Source organism: Vipera berus (assembly GCF_964194415.1).
Source record: "Vipera berus genome assembly, chromosome: 6".
NCBI classification, from domain to species: domain Eukaryota; kingdom Metazoa; phylum Chordata; class Lepidosauria; order Squamata; family Viperidae; genus Vipera; species Vipera berus.
This window is the reverse complement of record NC_138208.1, coordinates 63,767,557-63,793,408: the sequence shown is the minus strand read 5'-3', so window position 1 is coordinate 63,793,408 and position 25,852 is coordinate 63,767,557. Positions and strand designations below refer to the sequence as shown.

Below are 25,852 nucleotides of genomic sequence, written 5' to 3'. Positions count from 1 at the left end.
AGGATTAGGTCTTTTTTAGTGGCCTCAGCAATGTCTCTTGCTGTTAAAGGGCATTCAGGTATTTCTTGTAAAGACAGAATTTGTCCTACTGGCGCAGGGTCATCCTCCGTGTCGTTTAATGGTAGTCTGCTAAGGGCATCTGCATGGCCCATTTCTTTGCCAGGTCTATGTTTCAAGGAAAAAGAATATGCTGACAGGAAAATTGACCACCTAAGCATCCTGGGCGACATTATCTGGGGTGTCTGTTTATCTGTGGTAAACAGTCCCAGTAATGGTTTGTGGTCAGTGAATATGGTAAAGTTACTACCATAAAGGTAATCATGGAACTTTTTAACCCCTGCCACTATGGCTAACGCTTCTCTGTCTATTTGTGCATAATTCCGTTCAGCTTTGGTGAGCGTCCTGGAATAATATGCAATTGGTTTTTGATGGCCCTGATTATCCATGTGGCTGATGACAGCGCCTACACCATAAGGTGAAGCATCACACGCTAAATAGATTGGTTTGTTTTCTATAAAATGTGTAACCGTGGATTGGCTAGATAGAATATCCTTTAAGGTTTGAAAGCTAATTCTATGTTTTTCTTGCCACTGCCAAGGGGTTTTTCTGTCTAACAACCTATGTAATGGTTCAGCAATAGCAGCTTTGTGTGGCAAGAATGTGTGATAAAAGTTAACTAACCCTAAAAAGGCTTGTAACTCAGCCTTGTTTTTAGGCTCAGGTGCTAATTTAATTGCTCTAATTTTTTCTGCAGTAGGGTGTATTCCCTTTTCATCAATTCTAAACCCTAAGAATTCAGTGGATTTAACTCCAATAAAACATTTCTCCTTTTTTAATTTAAGACCTGCCTCTCTAAATTTCCCCAGTACCTGTTCCAGACGATCAGCTAATATTTCTTCAGTTTTTCCAGCAATCAGGACATCATCAAAGTAAGGGCATACACCAGGTATGCCCTTTAATGTTCTCTCCATCACCTCCTGGAAGATGCCTGGAGCTGCTGCAATACCAAATTGCAATCTGTGGACTCGGAACGCCCCCTTGTGGGTAACAATTGTTTGAGCTTCAGCAGCTTCCCTGGAAACAGTGAGTTGCAAATACGCCTGCGCCAAGTCAAGCTTGGCAAAGATGGCGCCGTCCTGGATCGTCGCGAGGACCTGCTTCACCGTCGGGACCGGGTAAGCATGCTTTTTCATTCCCAGGTTCAGGGTGGCTTTATAATCGGCACAAATCCTCACATCCCCATTAGGTTTTAGGGGTGTGACGATTGGTGTCTCCCACAAGCCTCCCTCGACCGGTTCTAGTACGCCTTGGCCTACAAGCTTATCGAGCTCGGCCTCGATTTTTTGCTTAAGGGCAAAAGGCACCCGTCGGGCCTTAAGCCTAATGGGTTTTACTGCAGGGTCTAAATTAAAATTAATAGGGGGCCCTTTATATTTACCTAAAGACCCATCAAATACGTCTGTGAACTCATCGCAGACAGACTTGAGGGTCTTAGTATTAATAGTATTTATTCCCCCAACCCAAATTCCTAGGGCTGGGAACCAGTTAAGGCCAACTAAACTAGTCCTCTGGCCTTCGGTGACTAATAAGTCTAAGAAGCCATTAAATCCTTTATATTTAACTTTAATGGTAACCTTCCCTTTAATATGTATTGGGGTTTTTTGGAAATCAGCTAATTGTATCTTAGCCGAATTAAGTGGAATTCTACGGCCACTACTAAGCTCAATATGTTTAAGAGTTTCACTAGAAATTATTGATACTGAGGCCCCAGAATCCACTTCCATTTTGCAGGGAATTCCTTGCAAATGGACTACAATTTTTAATTTAGGCCTCAGAATATGATTAATTTTTGGGTTCCCTATGTGGTTGACTTGCGCCACCTCCCTGCGGTTGGGGTTCCGTGCCAAGGGTCTGGGGGTCTCAATGCCACGACAGTAGGGGGTTACCTTACCTTCGGCCCAAACGTCGATTTCATGGAGGCGATTGTCGCGAGGTCGGCTACGGCAAATGGCCTGGATGTGGCCTGTTTTACCGCACATCCTGCATTTTGCGGAACGGAATCGGCAAGTTGCTCTGGGATGGTTGCCACCGCAGCTCCCACATCTGGTGTCCGTGTCGCGCGGTCTGGTCGGGTTGTCCCTCGGTTGCCTTTGCGGTGCTGTTGTCTGGAATCTGCGTCCCGGTTCTGGTGCTTCGTTGCGAGAGGGTCTTGCCGGCATTTTTCCGAATCTTCTGGCGACTTCGGCTATGTCGGCTTCCCATTGTTGGTCCACCTCCCCACAGTCCACATGGCTTTCCAGATTTATTTCTGCTAAAGCGCCCATGCTATTGCAGGGGGGGGTCTCGAATTCCACTTCCCGTAGATTCGTAAGTTAGTAATTCATCGAGGACTTCTTGTAAATCACCGGTGGGCTTAGCAATAATTCGATTTTGTAATTGTTCATCACGCAAGCCCAGCACTACTCTGTCTCGAATTCTGATCTCGAGATTATCATATTTGCAGCGCAAAGCTGCCTCTCTGACCGCTGCGACGAATTTCGTGATGGACTCGCCGGGTCTCTGATTGCGCTTTTCAAATATACACCTCCAAAACAGTTCAGATCTCTTTGGCGTAAAGTGCACTTTAAGTTTAGCCAGTAAATCAGCGTACGAGACACTGGATACCGGCATTGTTTGGCACAGGCCGACGGCAACCCGGTAAACGGGTGTGCCACTGATGGTCAATAGAGCGGCAGCCTTCTTCCGGTCCTCGGTAATGCCGTTAACGAGCAAAAACCCTTCGACTTGGCCAACGTATTCTTCCCAATCCTCTGGGTAGTTTGGATCAAACTCTTTCAAAGAGCCTACTTGCGCCATTCAGAGGTTTCTTAAATTCCGCCGCGGCCGCTGACGGTTGACTGTGTTTTAAATTTTACCGCCTTACGCGCAGCTGATCGTCGCCGCTCCTTCACTAGTCCGCCGTCAATCCCACCTTCGTCGCCACTTGTTAAGTTCGGACAGACGAATGACTCAGTGAGGTTTCACAGTAAGAACGTTTATTAATACACATATGTCAACTGTCAACTGTCAGTTAAACTTCGGCTTATATACTCCGGAACGATTGAACTGTAGCCAATCCCCAGCCCGGAATTTCCCGCCGTTTAACATCAACCAATAATTGCAACCGTGCTTCCCGCTTCACAGAAACCACTCATTTATTAACTACTGACATAACAATAAATATTAAGGTTAGGGTTATCTGTCTGGGTGATATACCATATATACTTGAGTATAAGCCGAATTTTTCAGCCCACTTTTTGGGCTGAAAAATTCCACTTCGGCTTATACTCCAGTCAACAAAAAAACTTACCGAGGACTTGTGCGCGGCCGAGGCTTTGGTGCTTCCGGGATCGCGCGCACCTCTCCCAAGCCACCGCCGTCCGAGACCTGCCGAAGTTTGGGGAGGTTTGGGGAGGTGCGCGCGCACCTCCCCAAACCTCCCCAAACGTCGGCAGGTCTCCGTTCCTCCGCGCCCTGCCTGCCTGCTTCTTTCCGCAGCGGAAAGAAGCAGGCAGGCAGGGCGCGGAGGAACGGAGACCTGCCGACGTTTGGGGAGGTTTGGGCGCCTCCCCAAACCTCCCCAAACGTCGGCAGGTCTCCGTTCCTCCTGCTGACGTTTGGGGAGGTTTGGGTGCCTCCCCAAACCTCCCCAAACGTCGGCAGGTCTCCGTTCCTCCTGCCGACGTTTGGGGAGGTTTGGGCGCCTCCCCAAACCTCCCCAGGTCTCCGTTCCTCCGCGCAGACCTGCCGACGTTTGGGGAGGTTTGGGCGCCTCCCCAAACCTCCCCAAACGTCGGCAGGTCTCCGTTCCTTCTGCCGACGTTTGGGGAGGTTTGGGCACCTCCCCAAACCTCCCCAGGTCTCCGTTCCTCCGCGCAGACCTGCCGACGTTTGGGGAGGTTTGGGCGCCTCCCCAAACCTCCCCAAACGTCGCGCAGACCTGCCGACGTTTGGGGAGGCGCCCAAACCTCCCCAAACGTCGGCAGGTCTGTGCGGAGGAACGGAGACCTGGGGAGGTTTGGGGAGGCGCCCAAACCTCCCCAAACGTCGGCAGGAGGAACGGAGACCTGCCGACGTTTGGGGAGGTTTGGGGAGGCGCCCAAACCTCCCCAAACGTCGGCAGGTCTGCGCGGAGGAACGGAGACCTGGGGAGGTTTGGGGAGGTGCCCAAACCTCCCCAAACGTCGGCAGGAGGAACGGAGACCTGCCGATGTTTGGGGAGGTTTGGGGAGGCGCCCAAACCTCCCCAAACGTCGGCAGGTCTGCGCGGAGGAACGGAGACCTGGGGAGGTTTGGGGAGGCGCCCAAACCTCCCCAAACGTCGGCAGGAGGAACGGAGACCTGCCGACGTTTGGGGAGGTTTGGGGAGGCGCCCAAACCTCCCCAAACGTCGGCAGGTCTGCGCGGAGGAACGGAGACCTGGGGAGGTTTGGGGAGGCGCCCAAACCTCCCCAAACATCGGCAGGAGGAACGGAGACCTGCCGACGTTTGGGGAGGTTTGGGGAGGTGCCCAAACCTCCCCAAACGTCGGCAGGAGGAACGGAGACCTGCCGACGTTTGGGGAGGTTTGGGGAGGCGCCCAAACCTCCCCAAACGTCGGCAGGTCTGCGCGGAGGAACGGAGACCTGCCGACGTTTGGGGAGGTTTGGGGAGGTGCGCGCGCACCTCCCCAAACCTCCCCAAACTTCGGCAGGTCTCCGGACGGTGGCGGCTTGGGAGAGGTGCGCGCGATCCTGGAAGCACCGAAGCCTCGGCCGCGCGCAAGTCCTCAGTAAGCTCCGGGCGGTCACTTGCTTCGCGTCTCCTGAGGGAAGGGGGGGCAACTGGAGCGGGCGTGTTTCCTCGCCTGCTGGGCGCCGCGATTTGCCCGGGGAACGCGCGGGCCCCGAATGGCAGCGTGGAGCGAGGAAGCGGACAGCCAGGGCTTCCCCGAGAGCCGCGGCCACACAGGGTATTCCTGTGTATTCAGGCTTGCAAAATGGCGGATCGAGCCTCTGCTGGCGGCAGAGGCTTGCAGAGCGCGGATCCAGCCTCCGCCAGCAGCGGAGGCTTGCAGAACGGCGGATCGGCTTATACTCGAGTCAACAACTTTTCCCAGTTTTTGGGGGTGAAATTGGGGGTCTCGGCTTATACTCGAGTCGGCTTATACTCAAGTATATACGGTAATTCAATCTAAAAGCAATAGCTGGCTCACCATTATTTTAAATGACATGACACTAACTAGATGTAAACCCACACCAACACCTTTATTTTTATTTAATATTGGATAAATATTTAATACTTGCTTAATATGTTTGCTTTGAAGAATTCTGCTATATGGTTTCATACAAAGTCACTATATAACAACCAAATAGATTATGTAGTACATGAATTTCTCTCACTGGCTGTTTTTCAGACCTTCTGAGACAGCCTGAATGTTTTGATATATGTATGTTTAGAGGCATCGCATTCAATTGTGTTGCCTTTTTATTCCAAAATGGCTTCTTTGACATCTGTAATGGAATGGCTCAGGAAGTTAAAAAGCTCTGCTATTACTTTGACCTTGTTTTGAGTTCTGATGTCAAATTTGTGCCCATTAATTCTTTTGTGTGCAATGTATCGTATTAGCCTATGCAGAATCCAGATAGTCATTGAAGGGATATGCTGGCATATATTGCATTGAAAGAAGAAAAAGTGGAGGCATCTCTACCTCAATAAGTACCAGACATGTTCTGAATTTTTGGCTACCACAGCCTTATGAGGCTCTCCTTCTGCCATGTTCTTTCAGAGTGTAATCCTAGCTAAGATTGAGTCGACTGGGATAAGATGTGATTCCCTAGCAATTGTTACAGAAAGCATACTCCATTTGGATTTGCACTCAACCGGATCTTCCTCCATAAGCCAGTCAAATGTTCGGCTAAGAAATCTTAGTACAACAAACCATCAACTCTAGTTTACATCCAACAATAATTAGGCTCTCACAATGTGCTATGCCAAACACTGTGTCTTAACAAAATGTGTGCATCCTGTTAGTTCTGTGGAAAGAAAGGAAATCTAGAAAAAAAACGTTTCCTTCATTGGAATTAGGATACTGGGATGAGATATAAATCAAAATTTGGGGGGTACATCCCACTACTATTACCAATACTGTAGTATATTTATTTTATATCATTTGTGTCAGAACAAACAAAATTATGAAAATAAAATCAAATAAAAATAAATAAACAGGACCAATTAAGACATGGTATAAATATGCTTGTTTGAAATAATGTTTCCAAGCACCATCATGAACAAATTTCTCTCTAGAAACAACTGTAAATTGAATTATAGCCACAAGAACACAGTTTTAGTAGAAAACAAAAGTAGAGGAAAATTATTTTATGATCTAATAAATCTATTTTGTGCTGCATAATATATGACAGGATGTTTTCCTGGAATCTTGCAGAAATAGGACAATAAAGAAAGTATCGAGAAGATCCTAAACCATATTTGTTCAGTACTGTATGGACAAAGGCATGAATTATAGAGAATAATTCATAACTTGCCTTCAGGCACTGGCAATGTTATCAGCCACATTCATAACTGATCCAAAACCCTTCTTGTTGAAAAATTCCAAATTCATACAAAGTTCTATAACAATAGGAGTTTTAATGGAAGGAAAGCAAAGTTATGCCCTATTATTTGCTAAGGCAGAATTTTAACAGAATAAGAGAAGGGACTTGGGAGATCTTCTAGTCCAAAGTTCAAAATCCTATACCATTTCAGATAAGTGGTTATCCAATTACTTCTTTAAAATCTCCAGGTTTTGCTCCAGTTGTGGAACATGCACAACTTTTGAAGATAACTCATTCCATTGATTAATTGTTCAGTCAGGAAATTGCTCCTTATTTCTAAGTTTATTCTCTCCTTGATTAGTTTCCATCCATTGCTTCTTGTCCTGCCCTCAGGCACTCTGGAGAATAGGATGATCCCTCTTCTTTGTGGCAGCACCTCAAATATTGGAACACTACTATTGTTATGTATGTAAATAGTTAGCAATAAGCCATGGAAGAGATTGCAAACACAGTGCAGCTTTGCAAGGTTTAAAGCGGGAAAATAAGGTGCAATCATTGGACGCCACAACCAAGGAGCGGGAAAAGAGACTGTTTGTATTGGTTACAGTTCAAACGCTTTCTCTATAAAAGGGTTGCAACATTTGACAGTTGGCAGTTGACTTTGTGTATTCAATAAACTCGTTCAGTGTTTACCACTCTGAGTCCTCGTCGATTCGAACTAAACAACTGGCGACGAAGGTGGGATTGACAGAAGACCAGAGTTTAGGAAGAATTGCCGTGAAAGCGGCAAATTCAGAGCGAGTCACAGTCAACCGAGCGGCCGCGGCAGAATAGGAAAAAAATTCTCCGAATGGCGCAAATCGGGTCACTGAAGGAATTCGACCCTAACTTCCCCGAAGATTGGGAAGAATACATCGGTCAGGTCAAAGGATTCCTGTTAGTGAACGGAATCACCGACGACCGGAAAAAAGCGGCGGCACTTTTGACAATCTGCGGCACACCGGTCTACAGAGTTGCTGTCGGGCTGTGCCAGCCACAACCAGTCTCCAGCGTGCCCTATGCCGACCTCCTCGCAAAATTAAAAGTTCACTTTACTCCCCGAAGGTCCGAACTCTTTTGGTGGCGCATCTTCGAGAAGAGAAATCAGAGACCGGGGGAGTCCATACAGAAATTCGTCGCTGCCGTCAGGGAAGCCGCAGTACGTTGCAAATACGATAATTTAGAAATTAGAATCTGGGACAGAGTCGTGCTGGGCTTACGTGATGAACAATTACAAAATAGAATAATCGCCAAACCTACCGGCGATTTACAGGAAGTGCTCGACGAACTCCTAACGTATGAGTCAACCGGCTATCGCGACCCCCCCCGCAGTAGCATGGCGGCAGCACCCGAAATTAACCAAGAGGGCTATGTGGACTGTGGGGAGGTGGATCAGCAGTGGGAGGAAGAGATCGCCGAAGTCTCCAGGCGATTCGGTAAGATGGCACCAAGACAACTCAGAAGCGAGGGGCCTGAACCTGGCCGCCGGCAACAACCCGCAACACCGCAAAGACCACCGACCGGGGCACAACGACCGTGGCGGGACACCGCAACCAGACCACGCGACAACGAAACCCAGAACCGATGTGGCAGCTGCGGCGGCAACCATCCCCGCGCTTCCTGCCGATTTCGTACCGCCAAGTGCAGGGCTTGCGGCAAGACCGGCCACATCCAGGCCATCTGCAGAAATCGCGTTCGGGACACCCGTCTGAACGAAGTCGATGTGTGGCCAGAGGGTAAGGTAACCCCTAATGCTAGTGGCAAGGAGACCCCTAAAACCCGGGTGAAATTTCCAACCCTAAGGGAGGTGGCCCGCGTCAATCGGAGACGGCGGGGAAGGGGGCACAATTTTCCGGACGGAAAATTAAAAATCACAGTCCTTCTGCAAGGGGTCCCTTGCAGAATGGAAATCGACTCAGGGGCTTCAGTGTCGATAATTTCCACTGAAACCCTTGAGAAAATTGAACAACTAAGCGGAAAAAGAATTCCACTTAGACCAACAAATATTCAATTAATGGACTTCCAAAAAAGTCCAATAATCGTAAAAGGAAAGACCAGCCTTAAAGTAAATTTTAAGGGGTTTAAGGGGGTCTTAGATTTGATAGTTACGGAGGGGAATAGGACCAGCTTAATAGGGCTTAATTGGTTTCCTGCCCTGGGAATTTGGATAGGGGGAATAAATTCAGTGATTAGAAATAAGACCCTCGAATCCGTCTGCAAAGAATTTGCAGACGTATTCGATGGGTCTCTAGGCAAGTACAAAGGGCCCCCCATTAATTTTAACCTAGACCCCTCAGTAAATCCAATCAGGCTAAAGGCCCGGAGGGTACCTTTTGCCTTAAAAGAAAAAATCGAGGCCGAGCTCGACCGGCTTGTAGGCCTCGGAGTTTTAGAACCTGTTGAGGGCGGTTTGTGGGAGACGCCGATTGTCACACCCCTCAAACCCAATGGGGATGTGAGAATCTGCGCCGACTACAAAGCCACCCTCAACATTGGAATGAAAAAGCATGCTTACCCGGTCCCGACGGTGAAGCAGGTCCTCGCCACGATCCAGGACGCCGCCATCTTCGCCAAGCTCGACTTGGCGCATGCGTACTTACAGTTGACTGTTTCCAAAGAGGCTGCAGAGGCACAGACAATTGTTACCCACAAGGGGGCGTTCCGAGTCCACAGACTGCAATTTGGAATTGCAGCAGCTCCAGGCATCTTCCAAGAAGTGATGGAGAGGACCTTAAAGGGCATACCTGGAGTATGCCCTTACTTTGATGATGTCCTAATAGCTGGAAAAGATGAAGGAATGTTAGTAGAGCGGCTGGAACAGGTACTGGGTAGATTTAGAAAGGCTGGATTAAAATTAAAAAAGGAAAAATGTAGCATAGGGGTTAAATCCACTGATTTTTTGGGGTTCAGGATTGACAAAAGCGGAGTCCACCCTACCCCTGAAAAAATTAAAGCAATAAAAGGGGCTCCTGAACCAAGGAACAAGGCTGAGCTACAGGCCTTCCTAGGCTTGGTAAATTTTTATCACACTTTTGTGCCACATAAGGCTGCCATTGCAGAACCACTGCACAGGCTTTTAGATAAGAAGACCCCTTGGCATTGGCAAGACAAGCACAAAGCGAGTTTCCAGACCTTAAAAGACATCCTTTCCAGTAGTTCCACTGTAACCCACTTTATAGAAAACAGACCAATCTACCTGGCGTGCGATGCTTCGCCTTATGGCGTTGGGGCAGTAATCAGCCATTTAGACACCCAGGGAATGCAAAGACCCATTGCTTACTACTCCCGCACACTAACCAAGGCAGAGCGGAACTACGCTCAAATAGACAGGGAAGCTTTAGCCATAGTGGCAGGAGTTAAAAAGTTCCATGACTACCTGTATGGCAGGAACTTTACAATACTGACAGACCACAAACCCCTGCTGGGACTGTTTACCACAGATAAACAGACTCCCCAAATTATGTCTCCCAGGATGCTGAGATGGTCCATTTTCCTCTCAGCATATTCATTTTCCCTCCAATACCGACCAGGTAAGGACATGGGTCACGCAGACGCTCTTAGCAGATTGCCCCTTAGCACAACAGAGGAGGACCCTGCCCCGGTGGGACAGGTAATGTCCCTACAAGATATTCCTGATTTGCCCCTAACTGCTAAAGACATAGCTGAGGCAACCAATAAGGACCCCATCTTAAGGAGAGTAATGGCCTGGGTCATGAGCGGTTGGCCCAACGCCAACCCGGACGTAAAATACAGTCCATTTTTCAGAAGGAAAGATGAACTATCAGTTCATATGGGTTGCTTACTCTGGGGAACTCGTGTAGTAATTCCAGAAATCCACAAATCAGCTATTCTATTTGAATTGCATGAGGGACACCCTGGAATAGTAAGGATGAAGGCCCTGGCTAGGAGTCACTTGTGGTGGCCAGGTTTGGACCACGACATTGAGGAATGCGTTGCCAATTGCCATCTGTGCCAACGTTCCAGGCCCGAACAACAACACATCCGCACACATAAATGGGAGCTAGCTAGGAATCCTTGGTCCAGGATTCACATTGACTTCGCTGGACCTTTCCAGGGGTTAACGTTCCTTGTAGTAGTCGACAGCTACTCTAGATGGCTAGAAGTAGTACCGGTCAGTTCAGTAACGGCAGGCAGAACAATACAGGCATTAAGGGGCCTCTTTGCCACTCATGGGTTGCCGGATTTAATAGTGTCTGATAACGGGCCACAATTCACATCTATTGAATTTCAGGATTTCCTCAAGGCCAACTCGATTAAGCATAAGACGTCTGCACCCTTCCACCCCTCCTCCAACGGATTGGCTGAAAGGAATGTGAGGACCACGAAGGACGCGCTTAAAAGAATCATTCGAGGAGACTGGCATCAGAGACTAGCTGAGTTCTTGTTGGCTCAACACACAACCCCTTGTTCGGCTACAGGGAAAAGTCCAGCTGAAATGAGGTGGGGCAGGAAAATATTGACCAAGTTGGACAGATTACACCCTGACAGACTCCAACCAAACATTGAATTAGACATTCCTAACAGAACATTTGAAGTGGGGGACTTGATTTGGGCCAGGAACTACGCCCAAGGGGACAAATGGATTCCAGGGGTGGTAACTGAAATCTTAGGTCCCCTATCATACATCATTGAGGGGGAAGGGAATAGGATCTGTAAAAGACACATAGACCAGCTGAGGAAAAGATCTAGTGGGTGTGTGCCTGCTGAGGGGGACCAAAGCTCAGTAAGGGGAAACAGTACAGACAACATTAGGCCTGGAAGCGATGTAGAGGTCGGGCAAGATGACACATTCCCGGATGCCCAACAACAACAATTCAGTCCAATTGATTGGGAAATACCCCTGCGAAGTAGGCCAGTGACCACTGAATCCCAAACACAACCTAATACACAAGACAGTACATCTGTAGCCAGTAACCCAGAGCCCAGGTCCAGTAGTAACCAGCATAGTAACCAGCAGCCTAGCAGTCAACCAGAAAGAAGGGTCCCTAATAGCCAAAGCAACAGATACCCGTCCAGAATACATAGGCCACCAAAATACCTAATGGATTTTGTAAAGAAATGACACCAACTGGGGGGTAAGGGGTGTTATGTATGTAAATAGTTAGCAATAAGCCATGGAAGAGATTGCAAACACAGTGCAGCTTTGCAAAGTTTAAAGCGGGAAAATAAGGTGCAATCATTGGACGCCACAACCAAGGAGCGGGAAAAGAGACTGTTTGTATTGGTTACAGTTCAAACGCTTTCTCTATAAAAGGGTTGCAACATTTGACAGTTGGCAGTTGACTTTGTGTATTCAATAAACTCGTTCAGTGTTTACCACTCTGAGTCCTCGTCGATTCGAACTAAACAACTATCATGTCAGCTCTAGTCTTCATTAAACTAGACATGCCCAATTCCTGCAAATGTTCTTCATGTTTTAGCCTCCAGTTCCCTAATCATCTTTGTTGCTGTCCTCTAATCTAATTTGATTGCATGGATCTTTATTCTTTTATGATAAACATGGATCTTAAACATGGATAATTTCCTCTATAGCAGAAGGAGAGAGATGGGGAGAATCCTCAGTGGAAAACTCCTAAGCTAGGAGCTGCTGATGGGTAGATCCTGCCCATGTGACATATTAGTCTATATTTGTTCCAAAAAGCAATGTGGCTATTATAGAGGGAGGTGAAGTGTCAGAGCTTGAGTCAGTAATTTTAAAAATATGTCTGTATGTGTTGCTATTCTTACAGAATTTATCCCAGTCTACCTGGAGTAGTACCATCAACATATAAATCTTATGTTGTATTGAGATGTAAAATTCTCTTGGAGCTCAGTCATAAAGCTCTTGGCCTTTATTAGTGCTTTTTATACTTTATGTCTAAAATATACTCTAGAATTAACTGCAAATTTACTTTAGAACATATTTTATTCTATTCTTTCACAATGGAACAAAATTGTCATCTTCTTTACTTTCCCAACAATCCAGTGAGGTAGGCTGGACTGTGTATGTGCCACACAGCTAAGGTTCAACTCAAGGGGTTTCTTTGAATTAACTCCACCATATTTGTTTTACACACACCTGCAGACTCCAGGGCCTATTTTCCAAACAAAACGATACAGGATATACACATAGACAACAATTGTCTAAGCTTACATCCATTTTTATTAACCCACCCATTACCCCTTCTATTGCCTGATGCCAAACTGTAGTATTTATAACTTTTTGAGTATTATGGTGTTCTTTGTGGCATGAAAATAATTTAATCTAAATGTAGAAATGATTTATATGCCACAGACAGACTTGCAGTATGATCTTGCTTGACCCAAAGTGACAGGCTTTAAAATGGTATTGTTATTGAATTATTTATTTAAAAATGTGCAAACTGTTCTTTTGTATAAATCCTAAACTGTCTTTATTTATAGGACTGATATGGGAACAAAAGAGTTGAAGAATGTCCTATGTTTTACAAAGAAAAATGACACCTTGATGAAACTGTCAGTTTAATCCCAGGCAGATGAAAATAATGGCACTAGTTAAACAGTAACAGGAAACCACCCAATGATAGTAGCTCATAATTATGATAACAGTTTTCTGGACATAAACCATGATCTCAAATATGTGCAGGTTTCAGTTAAATAAATAATGTGTTTCACTCTACCTCTTGCAACTGAATGGACTTCAGAGTAATAATGTTTGGCTGACCCAAGCCTAACCATCCGCAGAATATTAAATGGATAATTATTAACTATTTTGTCTGAGGGTTACTAGCATTTTTTCTCAGTATAATTCATCTGTTCTGGAGACTTTTATGCCAACATGCAAACTGGAATTTTAGATCATTACGAAAATAATATTTTTTCACCTTTGTTCTGTTATTTGATGTGTCAGCGTCCTGCATATAAAGTGTGCATTCTACCATTCATACGAATAAACTGAAGCATGTTACCAGACTCTGAAATTGTTTTTTTTTTCATATACATGGCTTCTATAAATCCAAAGGAAACTAATCACTGGAATGAAACCTAAATATAAGGCAAATTCTGCCTGTGTAATTAATCTGGAAAAGCTGTTTGGGGGTTATGCTAAAGCGTAGTAAGAGGATGGTTCTTTTGGCCACAGGGAAAGGAAAAGAAAAGAAACTTCTCAATATATTCTGGAAATCTCTCTATGCCAGCTGATATATAGCTTTAGTTGGTTATGGTCTTTGGGGTGTCATTGTTTCCATGGTCATTCAGAAGACACTACTTAGCTGCAGTTGCAAATATAGTATTGAGTGGAAAAATATGCTCATCTGTCATTGATGGGAGCAATATATAAGATGGATGGATGGATGGATGGATGGATGGATGGATGGATAGATAGATGATAGATAGATAGATAGATAGATAGATAGATAGATAGATAGATAGATGATAGATAGATAGATAGATAGATAGATAGAAGATAGATAGATAGATAGATAGATAGATAGATAGATAGATAGATAGATAATAGATAGATAGATAGATAGATAGATAGATAGATAGATAGATAGATAGATAGATAGATAGATAGATAGCATTGAATAAGTAGTTCTGGCTCCTGGAGGGTTAACACAAAGGCACAACAAAAGCAGGAGGGGGAGAGCAAAGACAGATTATAGGATGAGAAGAAAGAAGAAAGCAGAGAAAGGGAAGAGTTGAAGAGATGTGCTGAAAGTAGATTACAGGGTGGGGGGTGAATCACAGATCAAATCTGGTCATCACAACTTCAGAAATTCTGCTCAGCCTTTTTTGGGGGGCCTCTGGAGTGAAGGGAATGAGGGCTTCTTCTTGTTGCTAGTTACTGCTTCAAGTCCAGGAGGAGTCCATCTCTTGTCTAATAAAAGTGAGTAAGTGCAGCTTACAAGGAGGAAGATGGCTTGTTACAGAGTGGCTTTCCAACAGTTCTGCAGGTTACACAGAGATCAAAGGAGGGAGTAAATGTTCCTGGAATGGCCAGATTCAAGACCAGCTCTGCCTATTTTTAGTGGGGAGAATTTCAGGTGTGTTTTCTTCCGTGGCAGTTTTATGTTCAGGCGAGGCAAAGAAGAAATAACTGTTATTTGAGGCAGAAAATGATGCAGAGAGCTGCATACCATCTCCAAATAGGGCATGTGGCAGTGGACAATAACTGTATGGGCGAAGCTCAGAGCCAGTCCAGCTGGACAGCAATAGAAAAATAAAACTGCATATTCCAATACCTGTGTTGTCAAAGGGATGAGTAGAGGATAGCAATTCAGTGTTTTTTGAAGGCTGTTTTCTTTAGGTAAGTGGCTCATGGCTGTGATATGTCGGCATTTGTTTCTGCTTTATTAACTTCACATGGTACTGTTCTCTGTTAGTAATATAACACTTTTATCTTTGACAATTTTCTTTGTTCGAATGTGTAATTTTTCTTTGATGAATAAAATAAATAATAATTTTAATAATAATAATAATAATTTTTGTTTGCTGAATACTATAAAATAAATAATATATTTGGTATATCTTTCTACCAAGGATAATGCAAGCTCTTTGTGTGAACCTCAAAGCACTCCAGAGGCGAGTAGTAGAAAGAGAGCATTTCGAGAAGCTTTATGATTCTGGAATAAAGCACAGACCTTTGTCACTGAGAAAAAAATTTGACATTCAGAAAGCTAATTATGTTAACTAACCTATGTTCTTTCCTCAGTGGCTCTGAGAAATTTTCCTCGGTGGCTCAGAGCAAAACCTCTCTTTATATCTGCATTGCTAGCATAATGGACAGTGTCATTTAAAAAGTCATGTGGAGCTTATTTTAAATAATAATCATACACGAGTGAAGGTGAATATACGTGTCCCGGGATAGCGTTGCAGGATCCAATCTGGGTCGGTCACCGGGACCAGAGATTTAGTCTTCTGAGCTTTCGGACTCGTGCTGGAGCCCCCATCCTCAGGGAACGTCTCTCTAGCAGAGTCCGAATGCTTGGAAGACCAAACCTCTGGTCCCAGTGACTGATCCAGATTGGATCTTGCAATAATCATACAAATTGTGTGCTTTCCCATTAATCTTACTTTAGAATATGTTATTATCACACAGATTTAAAAAATGAAAATATGTAATCAAACCTGGTGTAATATTTTTTCACTACTGGGATTTATTAACTTGCATTTTCCAGGCTTTTGTCCTGGCAGAATTTATTTCTATTGGTGAAAAGAGCATAGACAGCTGTGGGATTATACTCATAATAGTTTCATTGAGGGCCTGTGTTGGTCCCTTGTTTAAGCCACCAAGGTTATCTCTTTTTTTACAACCAATTTTTGGAAGAGTACATACTGTAAACAAGCTAAGTGTGGCATGATCAGGAGGTGCAAAATGTCACTATTGATTATTCAGAATTATTCACTTAACATGAACAGTGGAAAGGAAGGTGCAGAAATATAAAAATAGACTGCCAAAAGCAAAAACCTCAATTGTGTGCACCAGAAACATGCCTAAAGGCTGAACCCAGTTAAATCAAGTTAAAACTAGAGATAGACATTAGCTTTATTCAGTGATTTCACATGCTCAGCTCCAGTATGAATTGTTCTGAAAAATCTGCAAAATCTATTTGTACAAAAGGACCAAAGAATGTGAGTAGACATTAAGTGTTCCTTGCAGATACTGTACCTGTTATTTCCTAAAATCATATACTGACTTCATTCATTATATTAAGCCATAATGTTATTAATTGGTTTTGGTTGTGTATGATGTATGGACCTAAGGTCATATGTGAATCAAATTATTATGACGAAACTTTTTTTTTCATTGGTACATTATATGCCAGGGCTCCTATAATTCCTATGACTGAGAGGAATCCAAGATTCGGTTTTTCATAGGGATACCCTTTGACATGGCTTTATGTAAAATAGAGGACCTGCCTCAAAACCTGTCAATTTGTACAGGATCACAAACAAGGAAAAAGAAAGAGATTTAACAGCTATGGGGAAAATAGCTGGGTAAAGGAGGGAAGCCAGAGGGTTTTTTTTAACCTTGACCCTCCTAAAAAGAAAGAAGTTTTGAATTCGCACCTTGAGTAACAGAGAAGAAGGAGCTTTATTGCTCAATAACAACATTAAACTAGCATATTGAATATAGGCATCTAAAAGATACTGGTTGGATACATGAAATATACCAAGCCATGGTTTATTTTAACAAAGGTTTATTGAATAAACCACAGTGGCTAGATTCAAACATGAAACTGCAACAAACCATACCGTATAAATGGTGTTGGCTGGATTCCCAAAATAAACAAAGCCCAACAATGCAAATTCATGATTTAGTGACTGTCAAAAACAGATCTCAGGGCCAGCTGACAAAGATGCCCAATTCATGCCCCTTAAGTAGAGCCCAACATCCAATGCTGTATGCTCTTGGAGCGTAGATGGGTGCAAAATTGCAGCCAATGCCATTCAAATTGACAGGTTTGCATGCTGATCAGAGCTGCTGTGTTTAGTTTTTGTGGATCCTATTGTCATATTTCTATTCTTCTTCTGTTCTTGTGTTTAAACATTGTCACACATAAATACATTTCATCCAAATATTATTTTCTCCCTGCTAATTTAAGAAAAAGCTTAACCTGTTGAATGCATGTGTCAGATTTCTGCTAAAGACAAAGCAGGAAAGCAACAGCGTAGAGAAGCAATTGCCTTCGTAGCTGGCTTTTCATCCACTAGTGGTGTCCTGGGTACAGAATGCTTTCCTCAAGACAGTATGAGTGGCCCCTACTTCTTTGTTTTAGGCACTAAGTGAATTCTAGGCATTAAGTAAATTCCTGCCTTATGTACCAAGAGATAGTTTCGTATTTTACACACTGTGCCTTTCTTAATGCATCCATTTTCTATGTACAGTATTTTTGCTTTGAGAAAAGCAGGCATTTGATGCACTGAAATTGAAACTAAAAAGCATTTGGGTGTTGCCTTTAGGGGACATAGAAATCTAATTAAATAAAAAAATAAAAAAAATAAATGCAGACACATGATAAAGCAAAAAGCTTCTCTGATTTTGATATCAAGATAGGAACTTCTTGGCACACATTTGCATTTTGCCTGCAGTTGCTTTCTACTCAGATCTCACCAGCTGTTTTCATGATAAGCCAACATACAGAGTCATCAGAGACTCAAAAAAATTGTAATGTTTGTAATTGTTTTATTTCGTTTTAATTCTGTTTGTTGCACGGAGTCACTTGTTGATATGGGCAGCTATATACAGGCAGTCTTCAGCTTACAACCATTCATTTAGTGACTGTTGAAAGTTACAACAGCATTGAAAAAAGTAATTTATGACTGCTTTTCAAACTTATAACTGTTGCACACTTGCCAAGTGGCATGTATTTAGGATAGCTGCGGTATCCCAGGACCAACTTTTGCAACCTTCTGACAAGCCAAGTCAATGGGGAAGCCAAATTCATTTAACAACCGGGTTATCTACTTAACAAGTGCAGAGACACACTTAACAACTGTGGTAAGAAAGGTCATACAATGGGGCAAAATTCACTTAACAACTTTCTTGCTTAGCAACAGAAATTTTGGGCTCAGTTGTGGTTGTAAGTTGAGGACTACCTATAAATTGAATAAACAAATAAAATAATATGCCAGTCCTGACCAGTGTCCCATTTGCTTTGTATATTTCAGGAGTACAGAATTGCTTCTGTTTGCTGTTTCAGTTTGCAAACATTTCTACCCTGCTTATTTGAAACCATGGTTGCTGGGTATAGATTTACCTTTGAAAAGGTAAATGCACATATAGTAATGCCAAGGTACAAATTTAGAACAAGTATATAGTCCTTGCTCCAAGGAGCTTATAATGTAAAGTTTAACACAAAAGTAAAACCCAGGCATAGCTCGCTTGAGCAGGAGGTGTATATGGTATATTCAGTTTTTTAGTTGCATGTGCTAAAGGACCTAGTTTGTCAGGAATGGACAAGCTTTAGGTCACTGTAGAGCTGAAGGAAATTGGAGATGGAGAAGCAAGGCGAAGGTTGAAAAAAACAAAAGTATGCTTTAACACAGACATAAAGTGTGAGTAAGAGGATAAGATTCATTCCTCCTTGATTCAGCAGAACAGTCATTTCCTAGCCAGAACTCCCTAGCCAGCCCTTCTGGGAATTGCACTCCACACATTTTTCAGTTGCCAAGATTGAGAAATACAGCATTATAATATAAAAGGCAGGGAGGGAAAAACTCAGGCTAGGCTTTCAGAATTCTATTACTATAGTTTAGCTTAATAAAGTATAGTTCCAGCTACATTTGTTGAGTCTGCTTCTTTTCCTGGTTTACCTCAAAGGGCTGACAGTCACTTATAGCCAGCCCAGCATCACTTTTGCAATTCTTAGAACCCCCATGAATCAGGAGGAGTCTTCTAGCACCTTTTCTAACTGATTTTATTAAAATGTTTTATTTAGAAAAGGTGCTATCAGACTCCACCATAGACTAACATGGTTCTCCTCCTACAATGCCAACATACAGCCACCCCGAAAAGAGTGGGAGGACACAATGTTTCTGACCTTCAAGCATTGCACATTATTTGTCCTGCCCACTTTAACCTTAAGCCTACATTATTTTACTCATATAATTTAAACATGGCACCTCTTGCCTTCCCACAACCTGTTCTGGAAAACTCTTGACTGCCATCTTAACTCCCCTATATTGGCCTTGAATGGTAGGTTGCTTAGAATGGGAGAATTGGAGAAGTAATATCATGGAGGCTGAGTGCTGTCAAGAGGCAGTAGCAGCAATGAATATACCTTAACCTGTGTCCCCTGTATGGGCTTTCAGCCCTCAGGTGTGGTCAAGTGAAATAAGATTTAACTGTCAGTCCAGTGGGGTTCTTTGGATGGAATGGTAGTGAAGAAGAATCAAGTTATCCTTCATCTCAGGTTGCCAAATTCTGGGATAGAAAATGAAAATGGCAATTTTTGGAGGTAAGAAGAGCATATGCTGAACCCAGGAGTGAAAGCCGTCCTTAAGGAGAGGTCATAGTTTATTTCTCTTTCTATTTTTGCCAGGCCTAAATTATCTCTGATGGAGAGATGCCAGACAGCTGGAATACATCTTCCGTCAGCCTAGAAGCAAGAGCTGGAGGCATTATTATACCTGTGGTCTTTTCCCTCATCTTCCTTGTAGGCACAGTTGGGAATAGCCTGGTGTTGGCTGTGCTGATACACAATGGAGAGGTGAAATATAATACTACAAACCTGTTCATCCTCAACCTGGCAGTGGCAGATCTCTTCTTCATTGTTTTCTGTGTCCCATTCCAGGCCACCATCTATACTCTGGATGGATGGCTTTTTGGTGCCGTTGCCTGCAAAGCTGTGCATTTCTTCATTTACCTTACCTTGTATGCCAGCAGTTTTACCCTGGCAGCTGTTTCTGTGGACAGGTAAATATATATGTTGTGTGTATTAAGGCACTGAGATGTATTTTTTTTAAAGAAGAAGAAACCATTGCTTAATATGATATGTCAGTCTATTTATTTCTAAACAGGAGAAGGAAGACAGTATTTAATCCTTTAACTATCCAAAATCTTAAAGTACCTGACATGTGACCCTATTAGAGGAGAATATTTGTAATTCAGGGTTGAAATGTGGAGTCCTTGTGCTCTCTGAGCTACATGTACATGTGTATAGTATGTAGATGAAAGGTACGTAGATCTTCTGAGAAAGCACCCATCCACAGCACATAAACATAAACGTTTACATGTCATTCAAAAGAAACAATCAACAAGCCAAAAAGGGAACAAAAAGACCAAAACACATTCTCACCAGCAATCAACACCCAAATGAGCAAAGATTATCACCAAGATTAACATTAGACTAACAATCAAGAAGCAAACAATACCCCAGTCAAGAAACTGACAAAGGAGCTAACAGTAAACAGCCCGACCAAAGAACTACCAAGACAACTCCCACCAACACTAACAGGGCGAGCCACTAGAGCCACTAGAGCAGAATTCCTCCTGGCTGAGGAATTCTGGGAGTTGAAGTCCACAAGTCATAAAAGGGCCAAGTTTGAAGACCCCTGCACTAGAGTATAAAATGAGAACAAACCCCATTCCCTAATAGCACTGAGGTTATTACCTAATTTCAGTATTGAAACATGTGCAAGAAAACAGCCAAGCTCAGAAAGCACCAAGGAGCCCTCATGTGGTCTATTTTTATTTATTTAAAAAATATACTTCCTCTCTTCCTATAACTAAGGCATCCCAATTGATTTGTCTCTTATGTGGTTGAGGCCAGAAGTATCCCAAGCATGCCTGGGAGATATAGAAATGTCTCGAGCTAGATTAGATGGCTTCCAATCAGATTGAAGGATACATTTAAAATCAACCATGAACATTTTTATGTAAATAAAAATATGACACATCAGGAAGGTAGGATCTAAACAGCCTGCTCCACATTCTGCTAGCTTTATACTTGCTAGCAAAAATCTTCCAGGCAACAGAGTTTACATGGATTGTTCACCATACCCAAACTCTCTCATTCCATTCAACTGCATTCAGAGTTGTAGCCTTAGGCTTGATCTCCATCTTCATTCCCAACCTCCACCTACGTCACAGCCAATTAAAAAGAAAGTGTCTTGCCTTCTCTACATAATTATTTCTATTTTTATCACTTTACTCTTTTTTGTGCTTTCCCCTTAATAATTGTAGCATACTTACCAGTTCTTTCTGTTTCCTCTCAAATGGTGTATGAATAAATTCTTTCAGAAAAATGTCGTATCTAAACATAGAATGAATTTTTGGCATGGTTCAAATACGTGGGTTCCAAAATATTTCTACCTGTATTGGGGGGAAAAGATCCATATCATATTTGTGGGATTATGAAATAATGAACACCTATATCAATTTCTGTAGATTTTCAAATAGTAGGTTTGGGTGGCATTTTAAGTGTCAAATTCATGCCGAAAAGGGAATGAAAAAGGTTTGTCACAAGGAGAGTCTGAATCTGGAAGAAAATGGGCCAATAAGAGCAATGCATTTAAGCGATAAAGGTGAAAGTAATGATAGGTGTATTTATATCTATTGAATTTATCAATCTCTGCTTTGTTTCCAGATATTTGGCTATTTGCTACCCACTGAAATCTCGGAATCTCCGTACCACTTGCAATGCAGTCCTTGCTATTATCATGATTTGGACCTTCTCCCTGCTTTTTGCAGGACCCTATCTCAGCTATTACCAAACCATTAATTACAAGGAGACATTGATCTGTGCTCCAGTTTGGGAGGACCAACATCGGAAGATCTTAGACATCTTCACTTTTGTTTTTAGTTACATCCTCCCAATCACTGTTGTCAGCCTGGCTTATGGCAGAACCATCAAATTCTTGTGGACTGCTGTAGACCCACTGGAAGGAATCTCAGAGTCCCGCAAAGCCAAACGGAGGGTCACCAAGATGATTATTACAGTGACTGTCCTCTTCTGCTTGTGTTGGCTGCCCCACCATCTAGTGATCTTGTGTTTCTGGTTTGGCTATTTCCCCTTTAACCAAGCTACCTATGTCTTACGCCTAGCTTCTCATTGCTGCTCATATGCCAATTCCTGCCTCAACCCAATTGTTTATGCTCTCATTTCCAAGCACTTCCGCAAGAAGTTCAAACAAGTCTTCAGTTGTGTTCTTGTCTAAGACAAGAACAAGAAGGAGTGAACTGACAATAAATCCAAGTGGCCAATGGTTTCATCAACCAGACTGTAGGTTTCTTTGGAGGAAACACAAAAGTAGCATGGTTTAATGAGGAAAATATGAGCTGTTGCATGGATCTGTTGCTAAGATCATGGGAAGATATTCTTCCTGAGAAATGGCTCTAGCATTTACAAGACATTACAGTATCATATGTGTACATAAATTACAAAAGGACCAAGAAAATTCTGGAACTATCAACAGTCACCTCATTGACTGCAACATGGACAACAGTAATTTTTAACTATTAATGGCAGATGGTATTAATTATCCTTTCTCAGCATGACTACCTTATTTTCATTCAAATCAGGCTTGGGTTGGTGAAGGATAGGTTGACTCAAATTAATTTTTTTTCCAATGCAACCAAAGTACCCACAATTCCTTAGGGAGCATCTTGATATTACTTTAGACCATCTTCACGAAGACATGTAACTTGAAAATGGTGCACAAGCTCCTTATGCCAGAGTTAGAGGGATGTGAAGATGAGCCTGGAAGTTCATTCTAATACTTCTGATTTACTCTTCTAGGAGTGGTTACAGAAAGCATAAATGAAAGCTTCAAAGTACTTGGGTTACTATAGGAATTAGGGTTTGAAAGATATATCTATGAACAACGGGGTGGTTGCTTATGTTTTTGTAGCTTGTGGATCCAGACTGAAAAAATGTAAATGCATGTATTCTTTCTCCCCTTCATCTTGTAATTAAGACACATTATGTTTGGATTTCTTTATCTTTTGATTTTGATTTTGTTTTTGCTTATTTTTTCAAAATAGGATTTTACATTATTTTAAAGCACTTAAGCATTGTTTGAGAGAGGAGAAAGTTGTGGTTTTGATTGTCACAAAGATAAGCCAATAGAGCTGTATTGGCTGATGTCATGGTAATGTGAGCTAAAGTTGAGAGGTGGCTCTGATTCAAGCCTTTTTAGGACTCTGAGAATCCTAAGGATAAATTTTCCACTCAATCTCTCCTCCTTTCCTTCTTGTTGCTTCCAATGTCAATATAGCTCCCACCACCCACCCACCCAAACATGGTCTTAGTAAACAGATGTGTTAGAGGAAACACCGAATTATAGAATCATTTTTGGAGCTGAATTTGATAGTTTAGTTTTATTCCGCAAAGAAGTGTATGGTTTTAATTTAAAGAAATGCTGAAACATTTTTGGGATGGAAGTCCCTCTGTCCCGATATGTGGGGCCTGTAGCTACTGAAACTTTTGCACACCCAAGAGACCCCACTTACCATCTCAAAGCTGGAGTTATTATGTAATTTGTAATAGAATTCACACATCCATACTCAACCATAATGTGATTGTTTGATTTTAGCTGAGCATATTAGATGAAATCAACCCTCATAGTTTGATTGAGAAACAAAAATATGACAAGTGAACCCAAATTATTGTGTATTTATTTTGGGGTTGAGCAGGAGTTTTAAAGATTAGAGCAGCTTTTTTTATCTGCCTGTTCATTGCAATTTTGTCTGCCTTGCGCAGTTAATTTGAATTCAGCAGTAACCTAGAAACAAAGTGCTACATTACTGATATCAATGAATAAGTATTTCTCCAAATGTCTTTCAGTTAAAACCTGTTGTTGCTTACATACTTATTTGGGGTGCTGATTCTATTGATTTAATGGGACTGACTTCTGAGTTAGCATGAATACCAGTGAGAATCATCAGCATAATAGGCTCTGGTCCTGTGCTCTTTTCTTAACAAACAAAAGGAATTAGCAGAATACATTTTTGAATGAGTAATGATAAACTGGTATTTTCTATCAGTGAGACTGACTGCCCCAAAGGCCTGATCGAGGTTTAACTTTAATTATTTCACATTCATAAATATGCAGCACAGCACGTCTATTTCTGTTGCCTGACTTTGAAAATTAGAGCTGGCCCAGGTGTATTTAGTCAATTAATCCTCACCTTCTAGTTTTAAGGCTTTGTATCAGAACAAAACACAATCTTCAATCTTGCATCTTAAACCCAACAGTAAAGAAAGCTGATAGCTCATATAAATAGCTTATTATTTCAGTTTCACTTCAGGATCTGTTGCTCCAAAGAATTGTTGTAAAGCAATGAGAATATATGACAGTCAATTACAGTCTGTTATTATCTTTCCACTTTTCTACGAACTGCAGAATCATGGGAGCTATTATGAGGTTGATTTTTCTGCCATACAACTTTCCACTCAGGATGAGTTTTCTAGGGCCATGTTCATCACAGCCTCACAAGATTTTTTAAAGCAGTTGAAAATGGCACAAAATAACCTTTGCTTATATGTTCATTTTTTAAATTTACATTTTTAAATTTAAAATGCATTCATTCAAATAGGCTTTGCTGGTTTTTAATCAATGCATAACTTATTTATCAAAGCAGCACTTATTTACCAAAGGAAGATGAGCTTAGCGTCTTTCAAATCACCTTCATTTTCCCCCAATATGTCTTTATAAGCCCAATTGGCCCATCAATCACATGTTCTTCTTTTAGGGCATCTGTGTATGTGATACCAGGGCGGCTTTGATCAGTCATTGGTGGATTCCTAGCGAAGTGCCTGCATGTGAAGAAGACAAGTCATGGCTATTCACGAGCCACTCTCAAAATGTCTCCTTCCATGAAGACAATGCATGTTGTTAGCCACTGAGAATAGAGACAGCATATTACTTTCCCACCAAGCTATTATTTTGACACCTCAAGGGCTGGATGACACTAGTGAAGAAAGGTTCATTTGTGTGTTTGTAATCTATGTTTTGCTTTTTTTTTTAGTTTCCCTTTTGGATATCTTGCCTATTCCTTTCCCAAGTAGTCTATCTATTAGTAAGAATCCATTATGACGATAGTAATGCTTTTCTTTCATAGATACAGATTATGACAAAATAGTATATGTGAAACCATTACAATGAAAATCAAGATAGTCTTTATCAGATTACTACTCAAACCTCCATAAAACTATTCAACATTTGGACACATTCCTCATTGCATGTATTGATACAGAACAATTTCTGCATGTGGCAAAGGATTGGGGGAAAAAAAACTTTACTTCCATTCTGAAAACCGGTCATCTCCTTCTTCAGAGTTGCATCGTATAAAGGATTCTAAGCTAAGGCTATTGCCTAGAAGAAACTTTAAGAATTGTAATTGTGCTTTTAAAAAAGACCCTGCTAAATGTCACTTTGTTTTTTGTTGAACGCAGCTAAGCATAAAGTAAACCAATTCAGTTCTAAACAGAAATTGTGTTGTGGCATTGCAGAGGTGTGGAAGCGGTTTGGGAGTATCACAAGCATTGTGTGTGGATGTGCCACACATGTTGCTTATTTGTCTTTATTTAATGAACACTTTCTTCTAGTCCATCTTACAGCAAATATTTTAATATGCGATTGGCAATATAGCCATACAGCACTCTTAGTCATGCTTGCATGGAAATAAGTTCTACCACAGGAACTTACAGGGCACTGTGGTCTTGGGTCCAATTGTGAGTTTTTAGCACCAAACCAGGAGACTGTGAGTTCTAGTCCTGCCTTAGGCATGAAAGCTGGCTGGGTGACTTTGGGCC

The 25,852-nt window shown here is 42.4% G+C and overlaps 1 protein-coding gene across 1 annotated transcript; it reads left to right on the top strand.

Annotated features, from left to right (window-relative positions):
• Window positions 1-19,565: 19,565 nt before the first annotated feature.
• Window positions 19,566-22,253, top strand: GALR3 (galanin receptor 3; the record flags this gene model as incomplete). Its single annotated transcript, XM_081330237.1, has 2 exons — window positions 19,566-20,010; window positions 21,683-22,253. Exons 1-2 carry the CDS (start codon window positions 19,661-19,663, stop codon window positions 22,251-22,253), a joined length of 921 nt encoding a protein of 306 aa, XP_081186363.1. The 5' UTR covers window positions 19,566-19,660.
• Between the last annotated feature and the right edge of the window lie 3,599 nt (window positions 22,254-25,852).